The following is a 14,136-nucleotide window of genomic DNA, read 5'->3' as shown; positions in this document are numbered from 1 at the left end:
TTAGCTGTTCCGGGGATATCTTCACATTAATTTTTTGTCGATGTCAAATGTGTCAGTTCATAGATATGCACACGTAACAAGTTTGTGATCATGGCTACATGTTAACCATTTACTGACTGCTAGATAACATACTGGCTTAATTGTAATAAAAATGAATCTCTCTCTCTCTCTCTCTCTCTCTCTCTCTCTCTCTCTCTCACACACACACACACACACACAACACACACACACACACACACACACACACACACACACTTGCTACGAGTTCTTCATAAATGTTTGTGTATGGAATAGAGAGTGTTGTTTGAAAGACAGGATTATACACTAGTTAAGATTTAATCTGTTTGTTTCCATACCGGCAATTATATGAAGGGCAAAAGCTGCTGAACATAGTTGCCTGAGCATCTCAGTAATACATTTCTTTTCGCTCAAATTGTAATCAATATACGCTACAAAATAATTGGAACATTCTATCCTATTCATGTGCTACACTAAATGTTTATGTTGTTACATTTGTCGTGCAGAACTGAATACACAGTTTTTTATTTCTCCATAATTACAGTTAAAGATCCCTGCTACACAATACAGAACCTCATTCTGAAGTAAGTGAAAAAACTCTTACATTTTTGAAAACAGCTCTGTAAGACGGCTGTTTATTTACATCACACAGTATTATTATTGGTTGTTTTTGCTGAATTAAAATGTTACTACCTTTCCACACAGTTTTTGGTTTGTACTGTTTACACTCATAAATAGGTTCTTTTTCATGAACTATCACAAACATAAGATTAATGGTGCAATATAAATCCCTCAATTACAGAATGTATTCAATGAGGTCATGTTACTGTTTCAATTTTTGCCGGCAATTAGACTTCTACACGGCAATTTAATTTATTTGACACAAACAAAAATCAATTTATATTATGAAGCACATGTGAAAAAGCATATGAGAAAACTTACCAAAATGGCAGGTAGCAGCCTCCGTTCGTAAAATGATATTGTGAGCAAATAACGATACTGATTGAAACGAGTTACAGGTCTGTCAAGTGAACGGTCCAGCACAAGCTTTAGATTTCTCAAATATGGGGTTTCACGCATTATATAGTATTTATTTGATAGTGGATTCCTTGCTACAGGTGTGCTTGGAGGAGGATCTCTGTCATTGTGTGGACTATAAAACTGATGTGCATCAAGCTCCGGTGCATCTGGGTCCTGGAACATGGTAACCATCTATATAGAAGAGATAGAGCCTCTAAGTGCCATAATACCATTAATTCATTCACACACTAAGCTACTAAGTAGTGCAGTGAGATGGTACCTTAAAGGGTAACGTTGACACTAATTAAATTTATAGGTCATACATTTTACTTTTTGCTAATGTACAAAAAACAAGAATGAACTTTTACTGTAACAATTAGTTTAGCACCTGTAAACTGATGGAAATACAAATAAAATTTTAAAGTATAGTTTTCTCAAATCACTTTTTTACAGAAAAGTGCAGCTTCACTTCATGGCAGCCAGACTGTAATGCAGCAGAATTCCCACATGTGTTTACAACATCCTTTCAATGTATCTGGCAGTGATAAGAGAATTTCACTTGCAGAAATTATAAACACAGTTGAACTTCCTTATAACGGCACCAATTACAATGACAACTTGGCTATAATATAGTGATTGATGTGGTACAGCCATATTCCTTGTAAGGAACATAGTTCTCATGCATGCTTAATAAGACAAAGGTATACATGTGTACCCCGTATATAACGCCATTTTCAGCCTCAGTTAGCAACAAGATTTTCCAAGAATCAATGTAATGTGGAAGGAAATAAGTTGTTGTAATATGGCAAACTGACATATTCTTCTCTGTGTCCTTCCAACAACAACAGGTGCAGTGCAGACTGCTCACCTCATTGTTACTGTAGTGCACTCATACTACAGTAGTGGTAACAGTCACAGAACTTGTCAACAGTACACGTGACGTCAGTTTCCATAATGATTTGCTATGAAGTGCATGCATTTTAGAACCTCATGGTCAGTAAAAGAAAAATTTTGAAAATGGAAGAAAGAGCGAAAGTGACTCATGAAACTGGGACTGTAGCTAAAAAAAAAAGGTTGACGTGTGTCATCAATTTGGCCTCTCAAATTCCACAGTCCTAACAATTTGGAAGAACAAGAATTAAATTGTTACTGTATTTGAACAAAATGAATCTAAAAGCAAGCGATTACGGAAAGCTTAATGTAGCAATGTGAATGAAGTGCTGCTTAAGTGGTTTCAGCAAATGAGAAGCAACAATATACCCACTAGTGGACCCCTCCTTATGGTGAAACCAAAAGAATTTACCACGAAATTAAAAGATGAGGGTTTTGCGTGCAGCAGTGGCTGGATTGACAGATTCAAGGAATCTCATGGCACTACTTTTCACAAAGTGAGCAGTGAAGCCAACAATGTGAATACTGAAACAATCCAACAATGGCTCACTACCGTGTAGCCTACAATTCATTAAGGATATGCAGACTGCAGCACCTTTAATGCATCTTTCTAAAGAAAATGCCAGTCTGACACCTGACAAAACTCTGACATTCAAGAGAAAAAAAATATTTTGGTGGTATGTTATCTAAAAAACAAGTAACAGTTCTGTGCTAACACATGGAACCGAGAAGACAAAATTGTTCATGATAGGTAAACCAAAAAATCCTAGGTGTTTAAGCATGTAAAAATCTACCAATGCACAAAAATGCTAATAAGAAGTCCTGGATGACCTCCGAACTCTTTGAAGCTGAAATAAGGAGTTGGGATCGGGAGCTTAGAAGTCAGAAAAGGAAGATACAGGTTCTTGTTGACAACTATTCAGCGCATTCTGCACTCTCTGATCTGGAGAATATTCAGCTTGTTTTTCTGCCTGCAAATACACCAAGATTATTGCAGCCCATGGACCAAGGAGTAATTAGGAGTCTGAAATGCCCCTATCGTAAGCTCATATTACTGAAAATGTTACAATGCACTAAGAGAAAGCAGGATTATTCTGTTACACTGCTGGATGTGATCACATGCATTACCAAAGCATGGAGCGGGGTCACAGCCCAAACAATCAAGAACAGTTTCTGCCATATGGGAATCACAACTGACGGAAAAAATGTCGCCGAAACTGGAGACACATTCGATGACAGACACTAACAATCTGCCACTATCTGTACCACTGCTACAAATCAACTGTGATATTCTCAATCAATGCAACTATGAAATGTATGCAACAATAGACGACAACCTTGTACAACCTAAGCCCGAACTGAAGACAAAATTGCAAATGAAGTGAAGAGTCAGGACCGCAGTGACCATGAACTGAGTGAGGGAAATGAAGAAGAAGAGGAAGAAGAAAGGAATAAAGTGCCCAACCCTACTGTGAGTGGCACTTTAGAAGCCATTAGAATTGTGATCATTTTCTGTGAAACTATGGGAGGGAGCAGGGAAATTGCAGATGAAGTAACAAACATAGAATGTAGTTTAGAAAGAGTTTATTGTGGAAATAGACAGCCGAGTAAAAAGACTGGTTACTTCACTCCTAAATAAAGACGTTAAGTGAGTACTCAACATCATGCTTTTTATGCTGTATTCTTGTAAGATTTAGCGTGAATACTGTATATAAAATAAAACAAGGCTAAATAAATTTGTTCTTTTCCTTTTGGCACCACAATAGACTTAAAATATGAATCTTGGTTACAACAATGTTCATTTATAATAACATAATTTTCATGGTCCTTTGAATGTTGTTACAGCCAGTTTCCACTGTATGTCTGCCCATTTACTAACTTCAGTTATCATTAAAGGGTTACTGCCCAAACATTTACCGAATATCTTTCCTACTGGTCATGCTCTTGAAATAGATTTGTCCACAAACACAAAGAAGTAGGGTGAAATTCACATTGCTAAGACACCACCACTGCCTTGACCTATACACAGTTGATTTATTTTCCAATCACAGAATAAGTAAACTTCAAAAAATGTAGTTTTGTGGAGCTTATAAAGAAACAAGTGGCACTGTACATATCAAGGATTTTTTCTTTTTTTTTTTTGTTACAGAATTATATATACATAGCTACAAAAAAGTATGCAAAACATTATCATGAATTAACATAAACACACATTTTAAACAATTTCATGAAAAAAATAATTAATCAAATATCAATATCACATTTACTGATTAAAATGTGAGTCTTAGTAAAACTGATGACAACATACAATTATAAAATGTTTATTTGAATGGTTGTGGCAGTGTGATGAACACAAAAGCAGAGAGTAACACAGAGAGGTGCACTGCAATTAATAATATCGGCTATATTGAAGTATTTTTTTCCCACCTGCATCATCCATACAGATGCACACTGTGCAGTGTTTTATTTTTGCAGATGGTACAAGATAACAAAAATATCTTCTTGAGACACAAAGTTGGCTTGGTGTTTTTCACAGATACTGATGTTTTGGAGAACATAGGTGGTCTGTTCAAAAAATTCTGGAACTTTGTCTACAAAATTCTTCTACCTTACCATTTACTCTTGTGCATGGTCTCCTTTGAAATACTCTCCTCCACAATTGATATACCGCTCACAGCGGAGTTTCCACTTCAGGAAGCAGTCTTTGTATGCCTCTTGTCAACCGCGTGAAGCGATGTTTGCAAATTTTCTTTTGTCTTGTCTATCACCGCAAATCTTCGTCCTTTCAATAGGGTTTCCAACTTTGGAAATTAAAAAAAAAATCTCCACAGGGCCCAGGTCTGGAGAGTATGGAGGATGAAGAAAGCCAGTGATTTTGTTTTTTGTGCAATAGTCACACACCAACAGCGACAAATGTGTGGGTGCACGATCATGACACAAGAGCCACACATTATCTCGCTACATTTCAGGCCACTTCCTTCTCACATTTTCTCGCAGGCATAGCAACATGTCCCGATAGTTCCATCAATTAACAGTTTGTCCCTGTGACTTGAGTTCATGATGAACTAACCCTTCAAAATCAAAGAAAACTACCAGCATGGCTTTGAGTGTCATGGGACTGTTGTTGTTCTGGTGGATGACATCGGAAGTTCACTGAGGCTTTATGCAGATGATGCTGTGGTGTATCGAGAGGTTGTAACAATGGAAAATTGTACTGAAATGCAGGAGGATCTGCAGCGAATTGACGCATGGTGCAGGGAATGGCAATTGAATCTCAATGTAGACAAGTGTAATGTGCTGCGAATACACAGAAAGATAGATCCCTTATCATTTAGCTACAAAATAGCAGGTCAGCAATTGGAAGCAGTTAATTCCATAAATTATCTGGGAGTACACATTAGGAGTGATTCAAAATGGAATGATCATATAAAGTTGATCGTCGGTAAAGCAGATGCCAGACTGAGATTCATTGGAAGAATCCTAAGGAAATGCAATCCAAAAACAAAGGAAGTAGGTTACAGTACGCTTGTTCGCCCACTGCTTGAATACTGCTCAGCGGTGTGGGATCCGTACCAGATAGGGTTGATAGAAGAGAGAGAGAAGATCCAACGGAGAGCAGCGCGCTTCGTTACAGGATCATTTAGTAATCGCGAAAGCGTTACGGAGATGATAGATAAACTCCAGTGGAAGACTCTGCAGGAGAGACACTCAGTAGCTCGGTACGGGCTTTTGTTAAAGTTTCGAGAACATACCTTCACCGAAGTGTCCAGCAGTATATTGCTCCCTCCTACATACGAGGGCCGTTCAGAAAGTAACCTCCGGTTGATTTAAAAAAATACACCAAGTTAAATAAAAATATTTTAATATATACATCTTACAACTACATCTTTGCACTATTTTTCTACATAGTCTCCATAGCGATTGAGGCACTTATCGTATCTCTTCACAAGCTTTGAAATTCCTTCTGCATAAAAATCACCCGCTTGTGCCTGGAGACAGCCTGTGACCGCATCTTTGAGCTCTTCGTCGTCATCAAACCGCTGTGACCCGAGCCATTTCTTCAAATGCATGAAGAGGTGATAATCACTTGGCGCCAGGTCTGGGCTGTAAGGTGGATGGTTGATAACGTCCCACTTGAAGGACTCAAGAAGGGCCGTTGTTCTGCGAGCAGAGTGAGGACGGGCGTTATCGTGGAAAAAAACGATACCGGAAGTCAGCATACCACGGCGTTTGTTCTGCATAGCCCGTCGTAACTTTTTTATTGTTTCACAGTACACGTCTTGATTAATGGTCGTACCAGTTCCATGAATTCAACCAACAACACCCCTTTGGCATCCCAAAACACCGTTGCCATCAGTTTTCTGGCAGAAAAATCTTGCGAGGCTTTTCTTGGTTTGGTAGGCGAATTTGAATGTGCCCACATCTTTGATTGTTCTTTTGTCTCAGGGTTCACGTACTTAATCCAGGTTTCGTCACCGGTCACGATTCTGTTTAACAATGGTTCTTCATCGTCCTCATAACGTGACAGAAAGTCTAATCCAGAGGCCATTCTTTGAGTTTTGTGGTGGTCGGTAAGAATTTTGGGCACCCATCGTGCACAGAACTTACGGTAACCCAATCTTGCTGTCACTATCTCGTACAAGAGAGTCTTAGAAATCTGTGGAAAACCAGTAGACAACTCCGACATTGAGAAACGTCGATTTTCACGAACTTTTGCATCAACTGTCTGAACGAGTTCGTCAGTCACCAATGATGGTCTACCACTCCTCTCTTCATCATGAACGTTTTCTCGTCCACTTTTAAATAAACGTACCCATTCACGGACAACTCCTTCACTCATAACTCTTGGTCCATACACGGCACAAAGCTCACGATGAATAGCTGCTGCAGAATATCCTTTGGCTGTAAAAAACCTTATGACAGCACGCACTTCACATTTGGCGGGGTTTTCTATTGCAGCACACATTTCAAACTGCCACAAAAACTAAACTAGCGCAGGTACAACGTTCACTCGACCACGGCTTGATGCCGACTGACCTGTTGAGTGCGTGAACGCACAGATGGTGTCGCTACTCCCCCCACAACCCGCACTGTGACCAATCGGAGGTTACTTTCTGAACCGCCCTCGTATATCTCACGAAGAGACCATGGGGATAAAATCAGAGAGATTAGAGCCCACACAGAAGCATACAGACAATCCTTCTTTCCGCGAACAATACGAGACTGGAATAGAAGGGAGAACCGATAGAGGTACTCAGGGTACCCTCCGCCACACACCGTCAAGTGGCTTGCGGAGAATGGATGAAGATGTAGATGTAGATGTAGACATTTGACCTGACCTGACGAGCTTTTTTTGGTCTTGGGAAACCCTTTCTGGCCCATTGTGAAGACTGAACCTTGGTCTCAGCATCATAACTACAGACCCATGTCTCGTCACCAGTTATGATTCTTTCAAAACACCTCTTGCTCTAATCTGTGTGATCGAAACGCTCTCTGCCGATTGCGAGGCGAAGGTCTTTTTGGTATTGACTCTGGAGCTGTGGGACAAACTTGGCAGCAACATGATGCATTCCTAGATGCTGTGTCAGGATTTCATGACATGAGCCAACTGTATTGTTACACTCTTTTGCAATCTCCAAATTGTCAGTCTTCAATTGGCCTGCACAATTTTGCTCATGCATGTGTCGTTGGCCACTTTTAAACCGTGTGAATAATTTGTAACACAGGCTACAGCTTAAGCACTCATCACTGTAGGCTTCCTGCATCATTTGATGTTTCTCTGTAGAGTTTCATGCAAAATTTAATGCAGATGTATTGCTGCTCTAGCTCTGCCTCGAAATAACTAACACATATAACAATGAAACTTCTGGCAGTTACACATTAAACACAGACGTGTGCAGGGATGCCAACCGCATTTTGCTCCAATGCACCACTGGCGTGAAATTATGAATTTTCTGAACAGACCTTGTACACAATTGTAGCACTTTTCAACAGTTATCTCTGTTATTTGCGGACTCCACAGCAAAAATTTCTCTTTATCACCACACTTTTAACAGAGAATATATGAAATTCACAAACTAATTTCCAAAAGATAGATTGCAGAGGTAAACCTGTGTCAATAGCATTTTAGATTTACAGAAAACTTTTGATAATGTTAACTGGGATATATTTACTGAAATTCTGAAGGTAACACGGATAAAATATGGTGATGAAAGGTTATGTAAGACTGTACAGACATCTAACCACCACTGTAAGAGTTGTAGGACATTAAAAGGAAGTGAGACTGGGTTGTAGTCTATCCCTGATGTTGCTGAATCTGTGGACTGAGGAAGCTATGAAGGAAACCAATCACAAATTTGGAAAAGAAAGATATTAAAGTCTGTGGGGAAGTAATTAAGATTCTGATATTTGCCACTGACAGGGTAATTCTGATAGACACGGCAAATGACTTGGCAGAGCAGATGAATGGAGTGGATAGTGTCTTGAAAGGACATTATAAGGTGGACACCAACAAAAGTAAAAAGTGTATTGAAACAGAGTCAAATTGAATCAGGTAATGGTGAGGTAACCAGATTATGAAGTAAACAAAAAAATAGTAGATGAGTTGTATTGCTTGGGTAGCAAATACTATGGTTAGATTACATGACGTAGAACAACATCAGTGGTGATGGTCAATGTATAGAGGACATCAAATGCATACTGGCAATAGCAAGATAAATGTTCCTGAAAATATAGGCAGAATCTATATCTCCCATTATCATGCATGCTTCTAAAGCTTTGCATTTCTCCTCTAACCACTCTTCCTTTGTCATTTCACACTTTCTATCAATCTTATTTTTAAGATGACTGTACCCCTTTTCGCCTACTTCTTTTTTTATATTTTCTTCCTTCTTCAACTAAATATTATATGTGTGGTATCTGTTCTCTTGGTATATATATATAAAGTAGAGGGAAACATTCCACGTGGGAAATATATATCTAAAAACAAAGATTCTGTAACTTACCAAACGAAAGCGTTGGTACGTTGATAGAGACAATGACAATAACAAACACAAACACACACATACCACATATGTGCGGATGGATATGTGTGTGTGTGTGTGTGTGTGTGTGTGTGTGTGTGTGTGTGTGTGTGTGTGTGCGCGCGAGTTTATACCTGTCCCTTTTTCCCCCCAAGGTAAGTCTTTCCGCTCCCGGGATTGGAATGACTCCTTACCCTCTCCCTTAAAACCCACATCCTTTTGTCTTTCCCTCTCCTTTCCTCTTTCCTGATGAAGCAACCGTGGGTTGCGAAAGCTTGAAATTTGTGTGTGTGTTTGTGTTTTTTATTGTCTCTATCAACGTACCAACGCTTTTGTTTGGTAAGTTACAGAATCTTTGTTTTGCAGATGTCTGAACATTTCGCGGTAATCAGGTTAAGTTACAAACAATGAGGATAATGGACTGTTGATGCTAAATGTGTACTGTGCGACAAATTGGAAATTCTGATTGGACAGAAAGTGTGTCCAGACAGCCAACATTGTTCCAACGCAATGATAAGTGACGGCACGAAGGTGAAGAACTCAAGAGCAAAGAAGGCTGTGAGACAACATTAGCCAATAGCCGGCTGACAAGGACCACACCATGACAGGTGCGCCCTCAAGCCAAAGAGAATATAAGCGCTGCTCCTACCAGCCTCAGCTGCACGGTACTAGATGCACAGTAATAGCACACTACCGGACCAGGACTCGCAGACCAGCACAGTATTAGACCCAGCCTACAAGAGAGTGCTATGATAACAGTTATTAGTGATCCATATTCACTGCTTTTATGCACATTGTCTATAGCAAAAGACATTACTGTTTGCATGTTGCCCATCACTTGCGACACCACTGAAATTTCAAAGTTAAGTATTGTCAATCTTCTTTATTGTAATAAAAACTATTAATGTGATTTGCTTGAATTGTTGTATAGCATTCTGAAAATGCAGCATCATTTAGGCACCCTATACAAGATGAGTAGGCAGGACCCCACAAACACGGTTAAGGCAACCACTAGCGTAAAGCAGGAAATCTGGGTTCAAGTCCCAGCCCAGCACAAATATTCACTTGTGGCCAATGATTTTAACTCACTGCAAATTATCCAAGGATCTCTACTATGTCTAGCCATTTTGCCTGTTTGATCCTTTGCTGCCTTGACTATTTCATCTTTCAAAGCTAGCCATTCATCCTCTATTGAGTTTATTTTCCCTGTTTGAATCCCTTCTTGTGTAATGCTCGCTTTAGTAATTACCAACAAACATTTGTAGCTTCAAATTTTCCTAGATTTCTGCAATTTCTTCCATTTTAATCTGCAATTCATAACCAACAAATTCTGCTCACAGTCTACATCTGACTCTGGAAATCTTTTGTAGTTTAAAATCAGGCTTTGAAATCTCTATCTCTCTGTAACGTAATATGTCTGAAACTCTCCTGTAGCTCTAGTTTTCTTCCAAGAACAGAACCTTCTTCATGAGTCTTAAACCAAGTTCTAGCACCGCTTAAATTGTGCTCTGTACAAAATTCTACCAAGCAGCTTGCCCTTTCGTTCCTTTCCCCAGTCCAAGTTCTTTTACTATTTTTCCTTGTCTTACTTTTCCTACTATTGAATTCCAGTTCCCCATCGTAATTAAATTTTCCTCTCTCTTAACTATCTGAATAATTTCTTTTGTTTCATCATAATTTCTTACAAATCTGTGGAGCTAATATGCATATAAAGTAGCACTAGGTGGTGTCTTTTGGTTTTGTATTTATCTTGGCTACAACAATACATTCACTATACTGTTGATAGCATGTTACCCACATTCTTATTTTCTTCATCATTATGAGTCTTACTCCCTATTTCATTTTGTGTTGATCACTCTGTAGGCACTTGACCAGAAGTCTTGTTCTTCCAGCCATCACACTTCATTACTTTCCACTACATGTAATTTCAACCTATCCATTTAATTTCTTTCTCTAACATACCTATCCAAGTAACAGATATTACATTCCATTCTCTGACCCTTAAAATACCAGATTTATCTTTCCCGATGACAAACATTCTTTTGAGCAGTCCCTACCTGAAGGTCCAAATGGGGGCTCTTTTTCCTCCAGAATATCTTATCCAAGTGGATGCCATCATCAATAAGCCACATTGCCACAGTAGATCTACATGTCCTACCGAAATTTAACGGCTGTAGTTTCATCTTGCTTTCAGCCATTTGCAGTACCAATATAGCAGGGCCTTCATTGCTGGCTAACATTACAAGGCCAGATCAGTTAATCATCGAGACTGTCACTCATGCATCTGCTGAAACAGCTACTGTCCCTCTTCAGGAACCTTATGTTAATCTCACTTGTCCAGATACTTCTCTGATGTGGCTGCCCTTACAGTACAGCTATCTGTATTGCTGGGTGTGCTAGTCAGTTCATTGTGGCAAGGTCCAGGGTTTATCAGGCTAGTTAACACATGAGCAGACAGCCTCTGGTGTTTCCAGGCACTTGCCCACCCATGAACTAACTGGGACCAATTTTTCTTAACTTTGGTGATCAGATGAAACCAATTTACTCAATGCAGTATGGCTTTTGGTAGACACATTTAGAAGTACAAAAACTCTTCCTTGCTTTCAGAATTATTAGTTCCTTTCCTCAGGGAAGAAACAGGGATGAGTTGGTAAAGGTTAGAAAGGAGAAGCAGCTCACTCAGTACCATACACATTAGGTTCGTATCCTAAACTTTTATACGATACAGTAATACAACAGAAACTCTCACTTAGCAGATGTAATAAAACTCCAGTAAAGTAAACGTATAAAACTCTTATCAATATTTTCATTGCCTTTCCCGTACAATCGAAAACCAAAGAATGTAAACGTATTTCAGTTGAATTCTAATTAATTATTTGTTAATTTATGCACCAATCTTTTATTAATGAGATTAAGTTATTTTAAATTACATTCAAAAGTTGACAATGTTACACCTCTCATTTCCATCCAAAGATAACACGGCTCAATATAACCCTTTACAACTTTGAATTCATACCATCCTCATACTTGCACAGATTTAATATTCTGCAGAGCTACCTCATTATGTCATGTGTATTTATGTGTTTGTTTAAATTTATTATGCAGCTATGTGTTAGTATTCTTGTTATACTATTTCTGATTAGAAAACATACTTCAAACCCCACAGACATTTAAAAACAATTATTAAATGGTCATTTAAATAAAATACTGTTCAATTAGCAACTAGAACAGTGTTGTTTATATAAGTCGACACTCTGTGAGGGACCAGAATACCATAATGTGGAATATTTGATATTTAGGCTCCCGAAATATTTTCAGTCAGAGACATAATACACATCAGTTTAATACAAATGAGTTACTGCATTGAGCTGAGTGCTGATTTCCTGGTAATTTATTATTAATACTTTCTATGGCTTGTATTGGACGTCCTGTTTAGGAATGAGGCAGCAGTGAGAGGCAAGTTCTATTTAAATTATTGGTGAGAAAGAGTACAGTAGTTGTCATGACAGTAGTTGTCATCCAGAGGGTGAGACAAATGAGCAAATTTGGAGGTGCTATGAAAAAGTGTATTTAATGTATTACTAGAGTAACATATTTTGTCAGTCTTACACCAAAGTTGTGTGCTGAGTGCCATTAATGCAGTCTGGGTCCTGTTCAGAACTAAAAGAATAATCAGCTATTTAACTTTTTTGAATAATTTGATATTTTATCAAACAAGGGAAAATCCAGGATGGAATATACATACTCAGCTTGCAAGCAGAAGAATAACTTTAATATTTAAAAAGATTGTAACAATCAGAAAAAAGACATCTGCAGACAGCAGCTTGCTCATTTCAATGGTCTGCTAATAATATGGAAAATCTCGTCTGCTGACTAAAGAATATTTGACATGTTGCCTGGTATCTGAGAGGCATTAAAAATAAAGCACTTCTACCAACAAACAAAATAACGCAATGTCTCACTAGTCACAGGCCTTGTCCAACTTTCTAACAAAGATAACTGTTTATTTGCTGTCATAGTTCCACAAAACATTTATAAGATGATTAATTTCAATCTATACAACCATCACTGCCAATATACAATAACCAAAAGAAAACCACAAGAGAACAGCTACCCAATCTGTACTATTATATAAAGACAAGTCATTGTTAACATTGTTATCAAACATCTCAAAAAGTTTTCAACCAGTTCAGTTCACATATTTACATGATACTTTAATAATCATTCAGACGATCATGGACTACATATATTTTTTTACAACAACAGTGTGCAAGTTTTCTGTTCAAACCAACTGCAAAACAAGAAAATGTTGTGCTATGCTGCGGGGTGAAAATTTGCGGTTTAAATTTTTTTCCCCCTCACTGTCTGTTTTAACTATGACAGCAGAGCATTTTAATTATTAGACAGACTGTTTTTCCCATTCTACATCTACATCTACATTGATACTCCGCAAGCCACCCAACGGTGTGTGGCGGAGGGCACTTTACGTGCCACTGTCATTACCTCCCTTTCCTGTTCCAGTCGCGTATGGTTCGCGGGAAGAACGACTGTCTGAAAGCCTCCGTGCGCGCTCTAATCTCTCTAATTTTACATTCGTGATCTCCTCGGGAGGTATAAGTAGGGGGAAGCAATATATTCGATACCTCATCCAGAAACGCACCCTCTCGAAACCTGGCGAGCAAGCTACACCGCGATGCAGAGCGCCTCTCTTGCAGAGTCTGCCACTTGAGTTTATTAAACGTCTCCGTAACGCTATCACGGTTACCAAATAACCCTGTGACGAAACGCGCCGCTCTTCTTTGGATCTTCTCTATCTCCTCCGTCAGACCGATCTGGTACGGATCCCACACCGATGAGCAATACTCAAGTATGGGTCGAACGAGTGTTTTGTAAGCCACCTCCTTTGTTGATGGACTACATTTTCTAAGCACTCTCCCAATGAATCTCAACCTGGTACCCGCCTTACCAACAATTAATTTTATATGATCATTCCACTTCAAATCGTTCCGCACGCATACTCCCAGATATTTTAGAGAAGTAACTGCTACCAGTGTTTGTTCCGCTATCATATAATCATACAATAAAGGATCCTTCTTTCTATGTATTCGCAATACATTACATTTGTCTATGTTAAGGGTCAGTTGCCACTCCCTGCACCAAGTGCCTATCCGCTGCAGATCTTCCT

The 14,136-nt window shown here is 38.8% G+C and overlaps 1 protein-coding gene across 7 annotated transcripts in view; it reads right to left on the bottom strand.

Moving 5' to 3' along the window:
• LOC124777828 (transmembrane protein 94) overlaps positions 1-14,136 on the bottom strand; it is a 495,418-nt gene that overhangs the window by 403,930 nt on the left and 77,352 nt on the right. For all 7 annotated transcript variants that reach the window (XM_047253357.1, XM_047253355.1, XM_047253356.1 and 4 more), the window contains one exon: positions 961-1,212. In XM_047253357.1, the coding sequence (XP_047109313.1) occupies positions 961-1,212 (252 nt within the window). The remainder of the gene's footprint in view (positions 1-960; positions 1,213-14,136) is intronic.

The sequence above is a fragment of the Schistocerca piceifrons genome, chromosome 2 (genome assembly GCF_021461385.2).
Source record: "Schistocerca piceifrons isolate TAMUIC-IGC-003096 chromosome 2, iqSchPice1.1, whole genome shotgun sequence".
NCBI classification, from domain to species: domain Eukaryota; kingdom Metazoa; phylum Arthropoda; class Insecta; order Orthoptera; family Acrididae; genus Schistocerca; species Schistocerca piceifrons.
The sequence above is the reverse complement of the archived record's forward strand: the minus strand, read 5'-3'. Positions and strand labels throughout refer to the sequence as shown.